The 20,207-nt window shown below is 41.8% G+C and overlaps 1 protein-coding gene across 3 annotated transcripts in view; it reads right to left on the reverse strand.

Moving 5' to 3' along the window:
• DIAPH3 (diaphanous related formin 3) overlaps nucleotides 1-20,207 on the reverse strand; it is a 528,591-nt gene that overhangs the window by 261,549 nt on the left and 246,835 nt on the right. For all 3 annotated transcript variants that reach the window (XM_043533700.1, XM_043533705.1, XM_043533707.1), the window contains 2 exons: nucleotides 18,182-18,277; nucleotides 13,971-14,065 (listed from right to left, as the gene is read on the reverse strand). In XM_043533700.1, coding sequence (XP_043389635.1) covers nucleotides 13,971-14,065; nucleotides 18,182-18,277 — 191 coding nt within the window. The remainder of the gene's footprint in view (nucleotides 1-13,970; nucleotides 14,066-18,181; nucleotides 18,278-20,207) is intronic.

Below are 20,207 nucleotides of genomic sequence, written 5' to 3' on the forward strand. Positions count from 1 at the left end.
TGGAGAGAGGCACCCCTCCCCACCAGCCCCAGTGCGGACCTGCCGCAGGAGGGAGAGGCGCCCCTCCTCGCTGGCCCCAGCGTGGAGCTGCCGCAGTGGGGAGATGCACCCCTCCCCACTGGCCCCAGCATGAACCTGTCTCAGACTTGCCACGGCCGGGAGAGAGAAGCCCCTCCCTCGGCCCACCCCAGCTCAGCCGGGGCTGCCGCAGGCAGAGAGAGGCACCTCACCCCCAGCCCCAAGCTGCTGCAACAAGAGGAGGTTGGGGGGAGTCCTCTTTCCTACCACAGCCCTGGGGCAGCCTGCACCCCAAAACCCTTATCCCAAGCCCCACCGCAGAGCCTGCACCCCAACACTCTGCCCCAGTCCTGAGCCCTCTCTCACACCCTGAACCCCTCATCCTCGGCCCCATGCCAGAGCCTTCACCCCTTGCACACAACTCTCTGCCCCAGCCCTGTGCCCCCTCTCGTACCCTGAACCCCTCGGCCCCATCCCCCCCACATGAATTTTGTTATGGGCCCCAATATGAAGGTGATACACATCACCTTCATATTGGGGCCCATAACAAAATTCATTCCACACATGGATATAAAAAATTAGAGGGAACACTGGCTGTGACCCTTCCTGGGATTCCCTCAAAGACTTTTTTCCACTCAGCTTCCCAAAAACTCAGTTCAACTCCAGACTTCATCACTCATGTATCTGAATTTGGCACAAAACAATGCTACACTGAGTTGATCAGACTCAAATGCATTGGGATCGATGTAGGGTACATCATAGTTCCAACGTCATACAGAAACTCTCTTGTTTTTGTATACATTTACACATCTCATTGCACTTATTGTACATGGCATCAAACATTTTAGGACTGGTTTGGTTACTTAATACAAACCAGTCCCTGTACCACACGCTCTGTCCACATGTTGTCCATGTTTTGACTTCCTCTTTACCTCATCTCGACATTCCTAACTTATTTTGTCCCTTATAATCTAGTTCATAGTAAATAGTTTCCTGAGTGTTCTCCCTCTGATCTTAGTTGGCTCAGACTTTGTCTTTTTTAGCCTATTGACCTATTTACTTGTCTTATTAAGCAGCCTGTTTCAATTTGATGATTGGATTTACCTCCCTAATCTTATCTTCCAAAGAACAAGGCCTCCCCCTCATATATTAACTACTTATGTCAGGCCAGGCCTCAGCTATAACCCTAAGAGCCTCTCAAAGCCGAACGGCAGAGGACCCACTGTACTGAAACTCATATCAGGCCTGACACACTCACTACACTCAACACACTGTTGTGATCATATTTATCCAAAAGGTATCCCATAAGGTTTCATGTGAACTGGCAACACAGTGGAATAAACATCATTGTGTGGTGTGTATACAGGTTGTGTAAAAAGAGTTATGTACGTGCGCTAGAAATATGTTCTTCAAATGTGTTTTGGAAGGCAATGGACACACAAGTGTGCCCTAGACAAAGGAATGTTGTTTTGCCCAGTTACCTGTGTCTCCAATTCAAATTAAGCAAGGAAAGGCCAAAGACAAAGGAAGTATATTTTTATATCTAAAGTAAACAAAATGATTAAACCAACCAGAGAAGCATATTAACCAGAAGAGGAGGAAGACAGCATGGCATCCGCACAAGCAGAAGGGAAGAAAAACTCGATCTGGGGATACATCTCAAAGGTTTACGGGACTATAAAAAGAAGAAGAAAACTCCTTCGTTTTCCATCTCTTACTCCTGTGGGAATTCGGCGCAACGCAGAATTTTGCGGAAATTAATGGTTTTTGCACATATTTTCTTTCCCCCACAGAAATGGGCTGCACTGCTGCTGGCCGCCACTAGGGGCCGCTGGACCTGGCAGAAGCCAGCTCTCACATAGAAAACACTGCAGGGGCGGGGGGAGTAAGTAGAGAGGTCCTAGCAACTGCAGTTCCCTGCACGCCCTGAGGGAAGGAGATAACAGCACGCAGGAAACTCCGCAAAAGCCTGGCTGGGACCCTGTTTCTTCTTCTGGCTCCCTGATCAGTAGGGGGGCTGGTGTCTGGACTGCAGGGGCCATGGCTGGCCTCTGGGAGGGAAGGGGCTGACATCTGAGCTAGGGGGACCATAGGCTGGGCTCTGAAGGGGGAAGAGATGCAGGTATCTGAGCTAGAGGGCCCTCCACAGATGGACTTGGGGGGAGGGGATTCACGTGTATTGGCTGGGGGTGGGGGGCCTGGAGCTGGTCTTCGGGGGAGGGATTGTGGGTGTCTCGCCCTCCAGCTGGGCTCTGCAGGGGTGCGGGACTGAGAAACAGGAACTGGGTTGTCATGGGGGTTTCTTTAACTCTCTACTCCTGGGGAAAATGTTGTGTGACTGTATTGCTACAGACATATTTGCTGACAGGTATTTTGTGATAAATAACCAAAATAATTGAAATGGGCATGAATATGTAGTGTTATTCTGACAAATAAAATTTGCAGAATTTTAAAATATTGTGTGTAGAATTTTTTCATTTTTTGGCACAGAACTCCCCTCTTAGGGACATAGAGAACAGTACCCTTTAAGACAGTGGATCGTATTGGCCTCAAGGGCAGAAGCCGCTGACAGCTTCCTATAAGAAACAAACGGTTTTAGGCAAAGATATAGCTCACCTAAACTAAGTTTTAGGCACTAGAAAGTGTTATTTTTGTTTTATTTCTAAGCCTTTTCTATCATTTTATTGTTGCCCAGTATCACTTAAATGTGTAAAAAGAAAAGGAGTACTTGTGGCACCTTAGAGACTAACAAATTTATTTGAGCATAAGCTTTCGTGAGCTACAGTGAGCTGTAGCTCACGAAAGCTTACGCTCAAATAAATTTGTTAGTCTCTAAGGTGCCACAAGTACTCCTTTTCTTTTTGCGAATACAGACTAACACAGGCTGCTACTCTGAAACTTAAATGTGTGTTCTTTATTAATAAACATATTCTTGTTTTATTTCAAAACCACCTCTCTGCTGTATATTAAAATAAAGTGTGAGACCTCAGCTAAGCTGATTGGCTCGTGTGTACTGTCTATTTGGAGGCAGCAAACAACTTCTGTGAGTGCCCAGTGAGAGGGACTGGACAATGCGGAGAGATGTGTCTCTAGAAAACTCAGGAACTGGTGTTCACTGATTATTACCTGCAAGGCAATGTTAAAGACTGGCAGCGTCTCGAGACGTTTGCTGGTGAAACAGACAGACTGGCATGGCAGGGAGCTGGCACACAGTCTAATCTCCAGCAAAGCTCACTCTTACTCAGGGAGAAGGGTAACACAGTGGCTGACAGTTCTGGGCTGCCTTTAAGAGAGCATTGCAGGGGTGTGCTCTCCTTGTTTTCCCCCGTGCTTTCTGCTTTGCATGCTAACTCCTGACCCTGTTGCCAGAAGAACTGGTTTCTCTTATGCCTGCTGCATTTTGACTTCATTGTCCAACAATGAGTTTGACCCCCTGAAGACCTCCAGCAGTCCAAAAGAGCAGGAAAGCACGACACTTACTTTCTAAGAAAACAAAGCCACGAGGGGGATATTTTTTTTCCTGCAGTCAATCCATGTGGCCTCTTAGATGTATCACATTCAGTAAAGACATGTGAAAAGCACTATACTTAGGAAGGGAAAAAATCGAATGCACAAATACAAAATGAGGAATAATCAACTAGGCAGTAGAACTACTGAAAAGTGTCTGGGGGTTATTGTGAATAGCAAATTGAATCTGAGCCAACAATGCGATGCCCACTCTACTCAGCACTGGTGAGGCGTCAGCTGGAGTACTGTGTCCAGTTCTGGGCACCACATTTTGGCAAAGAAGTGGATAAATTGGAGAGAGTCCATAGGAGAGCATTTTGATAGAAGATTTAGAAAACCTGACCTACAAGGAATAGTGAAAAAAGTGGGCATGGGCATGCTTAGTCTTGAGAAAAGATGACTTGGGGGGGACCTGATAACAGTCTTCAAATATGGTAAGGGTGGTTATAAAAAAAAAGGGCAACGGTCAATTGTTTTCCAAGATAAAAGTAATCAGCTTAATCTGCAGCAAGGAAGAATTAGGGGGAAAAAACTTTCTAACTATAATGATAGTTAAGCATTGGTATAGGCTTCCAAGCATTGGTATAGGTTGTGGAATCCCTGTCATTGGAATTTTTTTTTTTTAACAGTTTAGACAAGCACCTGTCAGAGTTGACCTACGTTTACTTCGTCCTGTCTCAGAACAGGGGGCTAAACTAGATGACCTCTCAATGTACCTTTCAGTCCATTTCCATATATTTCTGATTCTGTAATTATTCTTAGGAGTCCCTTTGGGTAGCGATGACCTGAATGGGTTCTGCTATCTGCATCAGCTCTGGTTTGATTAATCTTCACTGTACTTATGTTTGTGCACACATCCCTAAATTGCTTAGGACTGACACAATGCCTAGTTCTAGCTCATCAGTAGAGCAATGTCCCTGGGAAGCCCTGTTTATGTCCTCTTTAAAACGGTACTTCCCACTCCTATAGTTGCAATTAATAATGAGACAGGACTTCTTTTACATACTCCAGTCTGTCAGACTGAAAGAGATGATTAGAAGGTCTGGAGAATCCTCCTTTGGATTCATAGCCAGTGTCCTTGTCTTTTTCATTCTCTCTCTCAGAATCAAGTAGTCTCTACATACTTCTGTACAATGATTCTTCAGTCCATCCCGTTAATGGTCCTTCAGCTTTAAATCTGACTATTGTTGTTCCTCTGTCAGCTCAGTTTTCCATTAGCGATGAGGAAGTTACTAACCTTGTGGAGTAATGATCATTCTTCAAGATATGTCCCCCTCTGGGTGCTCCATTGTAGTGTCCCTATGAGTGCTCTTGCATCTCTGCACTGCTGATTAGAGAACTTTGATAGCAGTGTCCATTTGGCCTGCACGTGTTGTCCCCCTTCATGCTTTGCCACGAGGCTAACCAGCACTCCGTGAGCAAAGCCCCTTCAGTTCCTTCTCTATTGCAGAGTCTTTGACAAGAACTCACAAGAAGAAGGGAGGGTCGTGGAGCACCCACAGAGACACACATTTAGAAGAACCATCATTACTACACAAGGTGAGTAACTTCCTCTTCTTCTTTGAGCAATGTGCCAATGAGTGCTCCGCTGTAGCAGTATCCCAAGCAGTATCCCTAATGGGAGGCTGGGGCTTCAGAATCATGTCTGTTATGGATGACAATACTGCGGAGCTGAAGATAGTGTCAGAAGCAGAGTCCCCAGTAATCGCATAGTGTTCTGCAAAGGTATGCACAGATGGCCAGGTTGCTCCCTGCAGATTTCCGAAATTGGAACATTCTTGAGGAAGGCAATAGAGGAGGAAACTGACCTCATGGAGTGTGTGCAGATCCTAGATGGCGGTACTATGTTATGAACCTGATAGCAGTATTTGATATAGTTTGAGACCCATTTGGAGGGTCTCTGGGATGACACCGCTGCACTATTAGACCTTTCCACAATGGAGAGGAAAAGCTTAGGAGATTTCCTAAAGGCTTTTATCTTGTCCAGGTAAATGGCCATGGCTCTCCTAACATCTAGCGTGTGCAGTATAGCCTCCCTGTTATCATGGTGATGCTTAGAGTAAAAGGTTGGGAGGTGAATCAACTGATTTATGGGAAAAGACGAGGTCACATTGGGGATGAACTTTGGGTGTGGCCTGAAAGTAACTTTGTCCGGAAAAAATATTGTTTAAGGGTGTGCGCCATCAGTGCTGTTATTTCCCCTACTCTTCTTGTCAAGGTGCCTGCCACCAAGAAGACTGTCTTCACAGACAGGTATGTGAGCAAACAAATAGCCATGGGTTCAAAGGGCAGCCTAGTCAGGCTCTTTACTACTAAGTTTAGGTCCCATGTTGGGGTAGGATGTCTGTGCTGGGGGAAGAGCTTTACTATACCCTTGAGGAATCACTTTATGGTTGGCTATGAGAGCACTGAGTATCCCTCTATTTATTGATGGAAGGCTGCTATGGCCACTAGGTAAACCTTGAGTGAACTAAGAGATAGCGCTGATTTCTTGAGAGGCAGTATATCATCGAGAACCATTAGGAGAGTAGTAGATGTCAGGGAAATTTGTTTGGAATTACACCAAATTTGAAACCTGGTATACTTTTGCAGGTAAATACAACAGGTATCCAATTTCCTACTGTGTAGTAACCACTTCCTGTATGTCCTCAGAGCAGGATCTTTCTATGCGCTGGAAGTGTGAAGGAGCCAGGCCTTGAGTAGGAGTATCCACAGGTTGGGAAGGAGAACATGTTCTTCGTTCTGCGAGAGGAGGTGTGGAGTGTGTTGCAGAGATCAGTGGGCACACTGCCAATTGTGACAGGTAAGGGTAACACGCTTGTCTCTGCCAGGAAAGAGCAATCAGTATGATGTTTCCTCTCTCTCTTTTTATTTTTAACAGGACTTTCACTAGTAGAGGGAATGGGGAAAAGACGTATAGAAGGTCCTTGTCTCACAGAAGGAGAGCGTCCCCTAAGGAGTGTTGTCCTAGTCCTGCCCTGGAGCAGTAGCATGGACATTTCTTGTTCAGGTAAGTGGTGAACAGGTCTATAGTTGATGTCTCACCCATCTGAATATGTTAGGTAGTACTGCTGAGTTAATCTCCCATTTGTGGCTGTGTGGGAACTTGCAGCTGAGACTATCCGCTATCATGTTTTGTACTCCTAGAAGGTAGGCCGCTGATATTGTGACGCTGTGAGAAATGCACCAGTTCTATAGATTTAGTGCTTCTTCACAAGGAGACCACAATCAGGTGCCTCCCTGGTGATTTATATAGTACATGCATGCTATGTTATCTGTCAAGACTCTTGTGTGTGTTCCTCTGATTAGCAGAAGGAAGTTGGCGCAGGTATTCCTGACCGTTCTGAGTTCGAAGAAGTTGATGTGATGTGAAGAGATATCTCCATAGATGATCACTTGCCCTGTGACTAAGACTGTTGAGTGTGCACCCCACCCTATGAAGGATGTGTTGCTGGTGAGAAGTAATGATGGGGAAGTTTGCGAGAAGGTGATTCATGTGCAGACATTGCTGGGTCTTTCCACCAGTCCAGGGAGTGTTTGACTTTGGTGAACAGTGATAGAGGTTTGTCTAGTCTGTCTCTGTTCGGCCTGTAGACCAAGTTAAACCACAGCTGGAGGCATGAGATATCCCAGATGTGCCTGCAGCCATATGTCCCAGAAGTTGGAGGCCATGTCTGGCTGATATTTGAGGGCTGCTTTTTACTGCCTCTATGAGCGTGGCCAAGGTGTGGAACCTGTGCTCTGTGGCTGAAGTGCCCTTGTCTGTCATGAGTCAAGATCGTCTCCTATGAACTCTAGGTGCTGTACGGGGTGAACGTTGAATGTTGGACATTGATCTATAGGCCCAGCTCTGTGAAGAAGTCTACAGCAGTTTGGGTGACCTGGAGGGCCTCGTTGAAGCAGTGGGCTCTGAGGAGACAATCATCCAGGTAGGAGTAGATTATAATCCCCTGGGAGCGTAGGTGAGCTACCACTTTGCAGAGGACCTTGGGGAATACTCTCTGAGCCGATGAGAGGCCAAAGGGGAGTACTCTGTATTAGTAATGATCCTGGCCCAGGGTAAAACGGAGGAATCATCTGTGGGAAGGTAGGATCGATATGCAGAAATAGGCATCCTATAGGTTGAGGGCCAAGAACCAATCTCCCTGTTCCAAAGATGAAATCATTGCTGCTAGTGTGACCATCCTGAATTTTTGACCTTTGACAGATTTGTTCAGTGCTGAGGTCTAGTATGGGTCTCCAACCGCCCCTCTTTTTGGTTACCAGAAAATAACGAGAGTAAAAACTTTGGCCTTAACTTGGGCTTGAGAAAATGAATCACTGGCCTCTTACGCACCAGGGAAGGCACTTGGCCACATTCCCATGAAACTATTTAAACATTTTGGCCACATTCCCATGGAATACAGCCCATTTGGAAACCCATGCAAACACTTCTCCCTTGAAACACCCAATCAATTCAATATATTAGCCTTCACAGCATAGTACTCTGCACCAGAGTATATATCCATTTTAAAGTCCGTACCTCTCCCATCAGAAAAAGGGATGGCACTGGTTTCATCCTACACTGAGATAATGTGCCTATCCGCTTGAAAGTGACTGTATAAACACTTTTGGGCATCTTCTAGTCTCAGGTTGGACAAGAAAGGGGTTGGGCTTACTGGCAGCTGGGCAGCACAACTTGGGCTAGTGACCCCCGAATCAGCTCCTACTGAAGCTCTTGCCTCTCTTGGACAAGATGACAGTCTGGTTCATCTTCAAAAATTGAATCTATGCTTGTTGAGTTTCTTCCTGTTGTGGTGCATCCTGGTTTAGCTGCTGCTGCTGTACAGTCAACCATTTCAGAACTTCCTCTATTTTTCTCCTTTTTGCGGTATGACCAGAAATTCCACTATCAGTATCAGATGTGAATGAAATAAGTCCCCATCATTTCTCAATATAGTATAATACAGACAGACAAGTTTGGCATCCAAAACTCACACCTTACATGGGTACTTCTTTATTCTTAAGAAAAAAATAAACATAAAGCTTAGCCTTAACTTCCTCCTGAGCCAGCTGTTTCTGAAGATTTTCCCCAACAGATGTTCGTGAGGTTCTCAAAAACTACTATGATCATCACTACAGAAGAGCCTACAAATAAAACAAAATAATAAAACTCTCCTCTGTCTAACCCTATGCCATCTACCTTACCTTTAGACACTATCTTTTATCCTTCAAAGCCTGCACTAGTGAAACTCACGTGGCCTAGGGTATGTCGTCACTACCTAGCCAGATCGGTGGGCAGCGATCGATCCAGCAGGGATCGATTTATCGCCTCTAGACTAGACGTGATAAATCGACCCCTGAGCGCTCTCCTGTCGACTCCTGTACTCCAGCACCGCAAGAGGCACAGGCAGAGTCAACAGGGGAGCAGGAGCAGTCGACTCATCACGGTGAAGACACCACGGTCAGTGGATCTAAGTACGTCAACTTCAGCTATGTTATTCACGTAGCTGAACTTCCGTAACTTAGATCGATCCCCCTCCCCCCCCCCCCCCCCACAGTGTAGATCAGGGCCTAGTGAGTCTATATCTCTCTGAGATCCTAGACCTGGACATCCTGTCACAACAAGGAAGACACATGCAAATGTTAAGGATCTCTAATTTGCCCACATTGTCCATGGAAAGTATTTTCATTTACTGGTTCAGAGGTTAAATGTAACCAACTTTGCAAGTCAACACAAGTCTAAGAACTTTAGCACTTGAGGGATGACTTAGTTATAATTTAACCTTAAGGGCAAAAATGTATTTTCTTCTCTTTATTCCCCCTCCCATTTTTGGAGGGAGAGGGGGGAAATAGAAGAAAAACAATGTTAATGTTTAAATAGTTCAAAATATGCTTTCGGAGTTTACATCTCATTAAGGTAGGTGGTTGGGAGGAAGACTAGGTTTGTTTCTGTTATTTATTGGCAGGAGTCAGTTTTTTGCAAGACTGGGTTATTTGAGTAGGAGCACACTCGTATTTTTTGAGACAGATTTTCAAACAGAAAATTATTTACTGGTAGCTCTTTCTCATAGTCTCCTCTTCTCTCCTCCTGTGACAATGGATAAACGGCAGACAGCAGAGAAAAACAAGATACACAATAATAAAGAGGCAGAGCACATCACCCACTGGGAAGGAGGGTGGAAGGTAGGATAAGAAAAAGAGGAGACTATGACAAACAGCTAAGTAATTTTCCCTTTTTGAACGTCTACCTTCTCCTATCCTCTGACAGGGTATTAAGAGAGACACAGTGCACGTATCAAGCAGTAAACCTAGGAAGCAGAGCTACCTTACTGTGTCAATAGCAGAACCCTGCAGCCAAAGAAGGCATCCTGGGAAGCAGAGATAAAGACTTACAAATAGTGAGGAGACAACCACATTGCCACCTTACACAGCTTGGAAATGAATGCTCAGCATTCACTGCCCATGAAGCAGAAAAGTCTTTCATTACATGGCATCTTGCAAGTTGGGAACAAAGCCATCGCCTCATTACACATTGTGAGAGCACAACCTGAGACCAGGACCTAGCAATACAGGAGAACCTCAGAGTTACAGACACCTCGGAAATGGAGGTTGTTCATAACTCTGAACAGTGTCTTCACTTCCTACCAGTAAGTGGCTGCCTCACGGGTGTGGGTAGGGACAGGAAGCCCAGATGTGGCTACCTTCAAGACGCAATACAGGCACAGTACAGTATTTGCCCCCCCTCTTTTTTTTTTGGTCCCCACTGCTACCCGATTGCTTATTTCCAGTTCCACATGGTGTCCAATTGACTGGTCAGTCCATAACTCTGGTTTTCATACCTTTGAGGTTCTACTATAGTGATTTTATCTGCAGTCTTGCCCCGTTGCAACCCTCAAAATAGACAAACAGTTGCTTTGACATTCTAAAGTCAAGAAGGGAAGAACACACAACATTCAATAAATGCTATCTCTGAACCTCAGGATGGTGAGGAGAGAGATGCCAGGACGAAGAGAGGAAGAGCAATGAGTTTATTCAGGTGGAGCTAGGTACTCTCCTTGGGAACAAATTCAAGAGAAGGCTGAAAACCCATCACTTTTTCTGGAAAAAGGTGACAAATAGACTACGTAAAGAAGTTCAACTTACTCTTCCGTCTGAAATCCCTGCAACACTAATGGCTGTTCTAAAGGAAAGAAATCTGCACTAGGAGCTCAACTGGGGGTTGCATTAGAACCTGCAGGATGTAGATCAAGTCCAACTCTGGAATCTCTTGATGAATCTCTAGTCTGAGTCCCTTTTTGAATACTAATGGAAGAAAATCTAAACCACCAACTAGTAAAAAGGCAGGCAATAATGGTCTGATGTCACATCAAGCCATAGAGATCTTGCAGATCAGAATAAATGAGAGAGGCAACAAGCAGCTTTCTGTTGCTCTACTGACAGTCCGTCACCTCAGCCAAGAAACCTCCCTTTAAGAAAGACTTCCTTCAAAAGAGCATGCAGCTACCCTGAGATGAGGGTGATGGCAAAGCACATGGCTTTCAGAGAGCAGGTCTAGCATCTTGGGAAGTGTTCACAGGAGAGTTCACTTCTAGGCCTGTCAGATCTCAAACCAGCAGCAGTGCAGTTACTATGAAGCTAGGAAAAAGAGTTTTATCCTGTCTGACTTTTTTCACCACTCTCAGTAGCAGGGGAAGCAACATCTCACTTTCCCATTTCAACTCCATAATAAGCACTGCAAAGGAGAGTGAGGGCTTGGAGGGGGTGGGGGAATCTGAAAATAAAATAAGGACACTTGATGGATACCATTAAGAAAAAAAATGAAGTGTCTTACACTCTGGCAATGGCCTCAAAAATGAAAGAACTGAGGCTCTATTCTCCCTTAACAGTTTCTGACTGAGCCAGTCTACAAGCATGTTTTCACAGCACTCCAGCACGATTGCTAGAAGGCAGGTTCTAGCCAAACACCTAAAAGCATTACCTCTGAAAGGAGGGGAGCAGTGCCAGTACCTCCTTAATAGATGGCAGAAGCCATCACTGTCTGATTGTCACTACAGACAAAGAGAAGGATGTTCAGGACCTGGGGCTCCCAAATTAGAAGAATAAGATGGGCGCTCCGTAGCTCAAGAAGCCTGACATTCCCTTCACATTCTTCCATGGGTCAAGACCTGAGTTGACAAATTACCTGGATATACAGCCCCAACCCAAGAGACTCATATTGGAAACCACACAGAGCTGGGGAAGAGGCAGGAAAAAAGGTGTGGAAGGAGAAAACCACAACTTTAGAGGTCCAAATTTACATAGGAATAATAAGGTTTCTTCCAGTGAAGAGAGGGCAAAACGAAAGACTGCCAGGGCCAGAGTCACTGTCCTGTGAAGGTGAGATTTATGTATACAACACTGCTCTCTTGCTGCTAGTATGAAGTATCATAGTATTATCTGTTAATTCAGTGTCTTACAGCAAGAGAAGAAACACACAATGACAAGGAAATGATACACCCTTTAAAAATATTGTATATATTATATATACACACACTGAAGAACACCACTTCTGAAGAGAATAACTTTACGATAAGTCTCTCCATCCTCACTTAGTTATCAGATTGGCTCCCATCCTCAAGAGAAATGGCAGACTCCCAAGTATAGTAGTTACAATGAATGCTGATCTATGGTATACATTTTACATACTACATTTTTACTGAAGGATAAAGTTGAAAACAATTGAGCCAAATCAACCAGGAGAAAGAATTTAAACAGAATAATGAGAATGATAATTGGGAACTGTTTAAGAACATTATACTAGATTCCCCAAAAAAGCCAAAATTACGTCGTCAAGAAAGAAGGTTATACTGATTTTAAAAACAGCCTCATTTAGAGGGGATGTAAAAGCAGCTATAAAAAATAATCATTGTTAAAAAAAAGCATCTATACATCTGAGACTGACTTATTCAACAAAAGACTTCTTTTCGAACATACTGGTCACTACATAAACTAATAATAATGGGCTTCATAAATGCTGACTGCCGCAGGAAATGCAACTTACTTGGTGCTACATTAGTTTGGAGAGTGCCCTGAATCAAGAATTTCTGGTATGAAGTGAGTCAAAAGACCTATTTGATGGTATGTTGGAGACCTCCTCCTTAAGTTTCATTCTTGGATATACTCCTGATACCTGGAGGTTAGCTGGTAACAAGGTGGCATGGTTTAAATATGTAGCTTTCCTTGCTAAAAAATTAATCCTGAAAAAATGGAAAAAAGTTGATCCCCACCAAACATTGATTCCTGGCTCAGTGATATGGCTGACCTCACAGCTAACAAATAACTAGCATTCTGCAGAAGGGGAATGCCTAAAAAAATCAAATCAATTTGGGCTGCCTTTTTAAAGGTCTATGATTAATGCAAATCCTGAAGAAAAATATGTCCCTTCCCCTCCCTTTATCCTAACCCTGTAATTACTTGGTGTATTATGATTAATCAGGTATTTTGTTATATTTATATATATGAAGATATATATCTCCATCCACACACGCATGCCCATTCACACACCAAATACAAAAAAAGGGAAAGTTGATAGCAATCAATATAAATCAGAAGCTAAGTGTAGAAAATTGATAAGGGAAGTAAAAGGACCTCAGAAGAAATCTCTGGCCAGGAATGTTAAGGACAATAGGGAGGAGATTTTTCAGTAGCAGAATTGTTAATCATGACACAGAAAAGTCAGAAGTGTTCAAATAAATATTTCTGTTCTGTGTTTGGAAGATGATGTAGTCCTATGATGATGAAATACTTATTCACAATATATAAGTATGTCTACACTGCGCAGCCCTTTCAGGGTAGAGTACATACATGGCTAGCTCCTCCCCTCTCTGAGATTCTTTTGTCCCCAAATAGAACTGTATTGATTTTCTGCTTTGAATAAAATGCTGTGTAATGTGAAGTGCTGTACAATTACACTCCAGGGAAGCATTCACAGATAAGCAGCTGCTGAAGATTTCTGAAGGTAGGATCCCCGATCAAGTCAGCTCGAATTGAAAAGAAAAATCTTTTTCTGCCTAGTTCATGACCAGGAACAATGTGACAGCTTTGTGCAATACAGGTGAAGGTAATACAGTGTGTTCCACAAAAAATAATTTTGCAGGTATGGTAGAAACAAAAAATTATTAAATATTGGTTTATCTGTCTGAATCCATACATAAAGTAGAGTTGCATTCTGGATGCTGGTAATAAGGAAGCAGATACTAAAGCAGAATATAAATTAAAGTGTTTAGATAAGATTTATCTGCTCTGCAAATGTAAAAAAAGATTGAGTTTTGTTTGCTTACTAGAAATGCTAAGAGACTAATTATGCAGCAATGATTTTCCAGCTGAATAATTTGTGTTAAGAGTTTTTGTCAGTAACAGGTTTCAGTTTAATGAGACGCTTACACTGAAATATTGGTATTTAAACCGCCTGTCAATTTACATACCTGAATCATGGTCTCTGCCAGCTGTGTTTCATCTACTTCCAATATCATCATTTTGATTTCCTCATAAGGCACTCGGAAAGAACCAAGGAAAATTGCTAGAACAAAAACATAATACATAATGAATGGAGATGTAGTAAGAAACTGATCTTTCACTCTACTTACAAAATAAACACTAAATGGATTGTAGAATTCTACAGGACACCCAAACATTGCATATGATAATATAGATAAGAGATAAAACTTTTTATGCAGATTTTGAAGCTTTTATAATTTTTAGTCTGGCTCTTCCAGTCCTTTGGCAGATGAATTACTGCATCAACAGATGCTGCAGTAACGATAGCAAGTGAGACAAAAAGAGTCCTTGCTCTAGGAGAGCCACTCATCATTTATTATATTATTTGTACACGTTTCCCCTTTACTGCATAGGAATCTCAGCTCTTCCCCTCCCCCCCCCCTTTTTTTTTTGAGAGAGAGAGAGAGAGAAAGAGAGAGAGTGCGCTATCTTTAGCGAAACCCCTGCAAATTGCAAAACAATCACATTCCTTGAATAATACTTTTGTTTGCTGTAGTATAACAACTGTCCAACATTTTCTTCATACACAGTATTTAATAAGTAATTTCTCATGGACCAACTCCCCTCCTAATTCCACATCTTCTCTTCAACCTTCCTCATCTGTTCTAGTGATTATCATTATTATTTTACAGCACCAGATGGAGCATTAGGCACCTCACTATAAAAATAAGACAATAAATCTGTGCCCTGAAGTATCTTAGTCGCAGATATTATGCAAGAAAAGGGTATCAAAACAGCAGAAAGGGTAAGAGTAATAGACAACAAATGGTAAGATTATGCTGTTACTCAGATAAGTAGAGAGGAGGGTGCATCTTAAAGGCAAGGACACAGTTTAAGCTTGATGTTGGGAGACAGTGGCGTTCCTCAAAGAGGTAGTTGATGTGGCCAGAAATCACACCTTTGCAACTGTTTTGTGTGGGCTAGGTGTGGAAATATGAGTGTTGGAAATCTTGGAAAGGGAAAAGCTAGTACTCAAGACAGGAGACTGACAGCTTGGATGAGGATTTTGCTGTCTGGTCAGAGAGAAGAGGTTGCATTTTAAAAATATTGTGCAAAACCAAGAGGCAATATTTGAATACAAAATAGATGTGAGGAGAAGGAGGAATAAAGGTTGACCCTCAAGTTATGGGCCTGAGTAAGAGGAAGGATGGTGGCATTGAGAAAATTAACAGAAAATGGGAGCATATAAAAGGCTCCAGAGATTAAAAAATAGGTGCTCATGTTTTGGCCATAGAGACACTCCCCGACTTACGCAATCGTTCTGTTCCGGAAAGCCTTGCGTAACTCAAGTTTTGTGCAAGTCGGAAACATATACCTGAACGTTATGCCAAAAACAAACAAAAAACCCACTCCTATTTCTAGCTCACGGAACTTTTTCTGTAAGAGCGAATTTGCACAAGTCAGGTCTTGCGTAACCCGGGGAGTGTCTGTATTAAGTTTAAACTGTTGATGGAGCATACAGGAGATATAAAAAAAGGCAGACTGAAATGCAGGTTTGGATGAAGGAAGACACCTAGTGGAGAATATTTGGGATGTCAGCATAGAGATAGTAGTTGAAATCATGTAAGTGGAAGACATCACCCAGCGAGAGGGTACAAGGGGAGGAGAAAATTAGTCTCCTAAAACTGCTGCACTCTTCTTGGCACTAGTGAGGTCTCAGCTAGACTCCTGTGTCCAATTTTGGGTGCCACACTTTAGGAAACATGTGGACAAACTGGAGAGAGTTCACAGGACAGCAATAAAAATGGTAAAAGGTTTAGGAAACCTGACCTGTGAGGAAAAGTTAAAAAAAATGAGCATGATTAATCTTGAGAAAAGTTGACTGTACGGGACCTGATAACAGTCTTCAAATATGTTAAGGACTGTTAGAAAAAGAGGACTGTGATCAACTGCTCATGTCCACCAGAGGTAGGACAAATAGTAAGTGGCTTAATATGCAGCAAAGGTTAAATATTAAAAAAGACCCATCTAACTATAAGGACATTTAACTACTAGACTAAGTTTCCAAGGGAGGTAGTGGAATCCTCTCTCAGGGGTGGCTTAGGTATATTTGGTACTGCCTCAACACAGAGAGGTAGACTAGATGATCTCTAGAGATCCCTTACAGCCCTACCTTTTATGATTCCGTGTCCATGTCTCCCTCTTACACATCACAGCCATCAGAAATTCTAGCTCCAATTTGTTATTAAACAAAGTAATTTTGGGCAGAATACTTTAACTGCTATAAATTAGAGTTGTCAATTAATTGCAGTTAATGAATGCAACTAACACAAAACAAATTAACTAGGTTAAAAAACTAGTTACGATTAATTGCAGTTTTAATTGCACTGTTAAACAATAACAAAATACCAACTTAAATTTATTATAAATATTTGTGAATGTTTTTCTACATTTTCAAATATATTGATTTTGATTACAACACAGAATACAAAGTGTACAGTACTAGGCATATTATTTTTATTACAAATATTTGCACTGTAAAAAAGATAAACAAAACAATTGTATTTTTCAACTCACCTCATACAAGTCCACTCAATCCTACTTCTTGTTCAGCTAATCGCTAAGACAAACAAGTGTGTTTACATTTACGGAAGATAATGTTGCCTGCTTCTTATTTACAATGTCACTTGAAAGTGACAACAGACATTTGCATGGCACCGTTGTAGCCAGCGTTGCAAGGTATTTATGTGCCAGATATGCTAAATAGTCATATGCCCCTTCATGCTTAAACTTGTAAACTCTACAGTTATACATTATTTAGTTTTGGAGTGCAATTGTGTAAAAATAATAACTCTAAATTTGTAAGTGGAACTTTCACAATAAAGAAATTGCACTACCGTATTTTGTATGAGGTGAATTGAAAAATATTCATGTTTTACAGTGCAAATATCTGTAATAAAAATATAAAATGAGCACTGCACACTTTGTATTCTGTGTTATAACTGAAATCAATATATTTCAGAATGTAGACTAACATCCAAAAATATTTATAATAAATTTGAATTAGTATTCTATTATTGTTCATCAGTGCAATTCAAAATGCGATTAATCACAACTATTTTCTTAATTGTTTGACAGCCCTACTATATCTACCTATGATTCAAAGCTCTGATAGACCACAGAAAATTTGGGCTGAAGCGTTCCAAAATTTTGTCTGAGGCTGACACCCAGCATGGAAAATTCATCCCAACAATTCAAGTTTTGAAAAGGCATACACAATTAAAAACAGATTCTTATACCAGGTCAGCCTGGTAACACTGACTATAATTAATTTTATCAAGTTCATATTAGGACAACATTCTGCCAAACATATCAAGTTTCTGAAAGCTGATTGCTGGATAAGGATTATGAAGAAAATATTACCAGCCATTTAAAGGCTCTCTTTGTTGAGGGAACGTCTGAGCAAAAAGATGGGTCCTATAGCGTTTATTTGCACCACAGAATTAAATAAATTAGAAGATCAAACCACCACAGCCCTGGCTTCTTGCCACTGACCATTTGTTCTTTACAATTTATTTTCTAATATTTTATCTAGTGCAGCTTAGATATTTTAAGTGACAGGTCTTCCACTTTACAAATCTATTCCTGAGAAATCTCCTGAGACTATTTCCTTTGTATTCAACCTAAGTTTCCTTTCTAAGTCCCATTAGTCCTAATTATAAGCTTCACACAACCATAACATGGGAATACAGATGTACCACACACTCTCTTTCTCCTCACGCTACGTTGTGACTGCTGCAATTAACTCTATTAATGCTAGATCCCCCTCTCTTGATATAAACCAAAAGAAGGAAACTGGCAGGACGTACTTCATCAGGGGACCTGAACTCTGAATTACTCTCCCATCCCTTTATCTGGAATAGTCTGAATTTGTTGACTATTGAGACAGACTGCAGGGAGAGCGAACCAAAATACATTTTTGGTATTATATTTTTAAATAACTGATGGTGCCCAAAGCTTGAGATGATTTGTATTATTCTCAATAAACACACACATTGAAAATGTATTAATTGAAATTAGCTTGAATTTTAGACTGATTATTAAAAAATCGTCATTTGAATAAAATATCAACACAAGACACCCAACAAGTTCTACACAAATAATTTTAAAAGTTTTGGTTGTCATCAAAATTGCTTACAGAGGTTCTGTGCAATCTTCGGGTCTAAGACTTTTAGTTCTTTGATTCGTTTCTTAATGGATTTCTTTTCTTCAAAATCTTCCTCCTCCTTTTTTACTGTAAAAGTAAAGAAAACAAACATTTATTCACAGTATCAAATGTAGGGAACAAAATTCCTGAATGGAAAAAGCTCTCCAAGTCAAACCGTAGACAATTCACTATGAGAAAGAAAGTGCAATTGAGGAATGAACTTCCAGGTATATTTTGTTTTGCAATTATTACTCTTGTGTTTTCTTCAGTGGGACCAAGGAAGACAGCAGCCTTTTCAACATATTAGGTTGAGATATGGTTGATAGGTTTTAATTATTTCTCTTTCCTCCTTCAAAAACAGGCATCTCAGATTAAGTTAATCACGTCTTGTCCTACCTTCAGTGGACATGAAGAACAATTGATCATAACACAGGCGCCGGCTTCCTCTGGGCCCTGGGGTGCTCAACCCTGCACTCCACCCCAGGCCCCACCCGACCCCTTCCCTCAAGCCCCCACCCTGCCTCTTCCTGCCCCCGCTCCACCTCTTCCCATCCAGTTCCGCCCCCTCCTCCAAGAGCACCCCATCCCCACTCCTCCCAGCACCTCCTGCATGCCACAGAACAGCTAAACATGGCAGGCAGGAGGTGCTACGGAGGCAGGGGAAAGAGTTGACCAGGGAGGCCAATGGCAGACAGAAAGCATGGGGGGGAAGGGAGGGAGGTGGGCGCTAAGCACCCACTAATTTTTTTTCTGTGGGTGCTCCAGCCCACGGTGTCAACGCCTATAGATCATAGTCCTCTTTATGACAGCCCGTAACATATTGAAAGACTGTTATTAGATTCCCCTCCACCCAATCTTCTTTTCTCAAGACTAAACATGCCCAGTTTTTAGACCTGTGTTCATCTAACAGGTTTTCTAGAGTTATCATTAGATTCTCTCCAATTTGTCCACATCTTCCTTAAAATGTCATGCCCAAAACCGAACATGACGCTCATACTGAGGCTTCGTCAGTTCTGTGAAGAGTGGGACAATAATGCCTCATATACAACACTCCTGCTAATAAACCCCAGAATGATATTAGCCTTTTTTGTAACAGCATCACATTGTTGCCTAGTCAGTTATTCTCCATTTTGTTTCTGCAGATTTAACTTGTGAGTCTTGAGCAACATACTTCACATATTTTCTCTGAATTTCATAGTGTTGATTTCAAACCAATTCTTCAATTTATCGAGGTCCTTTTGAATTCTAATCCCATCCTCCAATGTCCTTGCAACCACACCTACCTTGCTGTCATCCACAATTTTTATAAGCACAATCGCCACTGTTATTATTCAAGATATTATTGAAAATACTTACTAGTATCAGACCCAGGAGAGACCTTTGTGGAAACCCACTAACATCCTCCCAGTTTGAAAGTGAATAATTGATAACTCCTCTTTTGCAGACTATGTATTTTCAAGACTAACAGTTAAAAGTGATTTTAAAATTGCCATTAATCCTTCAAAAATGAGTTTCCAACTGTATCCCATCTGAAATATTTCTGAGAGATGAACTATATGAAAAGCTTGAAGTATTTCTACTATTGTATTAAAATAATTTGAAACAAAACAAAACAAAACATGCCTGATGCTGGGTGCTAAGTTCTTAAAGAACGCACATTTTAATTAATTATATTTCAAATTAATAAACCAGTTTCATTGTTAATTCTTAGAAAATTACTTCAAACACAAAAAAGAGAATGTGCTGTACTTTGACGGGGATATGTTGTATTCTTCATATACAATAAAGTAATTGAATCTCTGCTTTAAGGAGGAAACTCAGCTCAGCCTTAACCATGGATCCATAAACAGCACTTTCACGATAATAAAATTAACACCACAAATAATTAAAATGTAGAACATGATGTTTTCCATTTATCACTTTCATCACAAAAGTTGCAAGTTACAATGACATCTCAAAAAAGTAGTTGTCAGTGGAGACTCATGATCAGATGGGGATGGGCTTTAATGAGGTTCCA

Source organism: Chelonia mydas, chromosome 1 (assembly GCF_015237465.2).
Source record: "Chelonia mydas isolate rCheMyd1 chromosome 1, rCheMyd1.pri.v2, whole genome shotgun sequence".
Classification (NCBI taxonomy): domain Eukaryota; kingdom Metazoa; phylum Chordata; order Testudines; family Cheloniidae; genus Chelonia; species Chelonia mydas.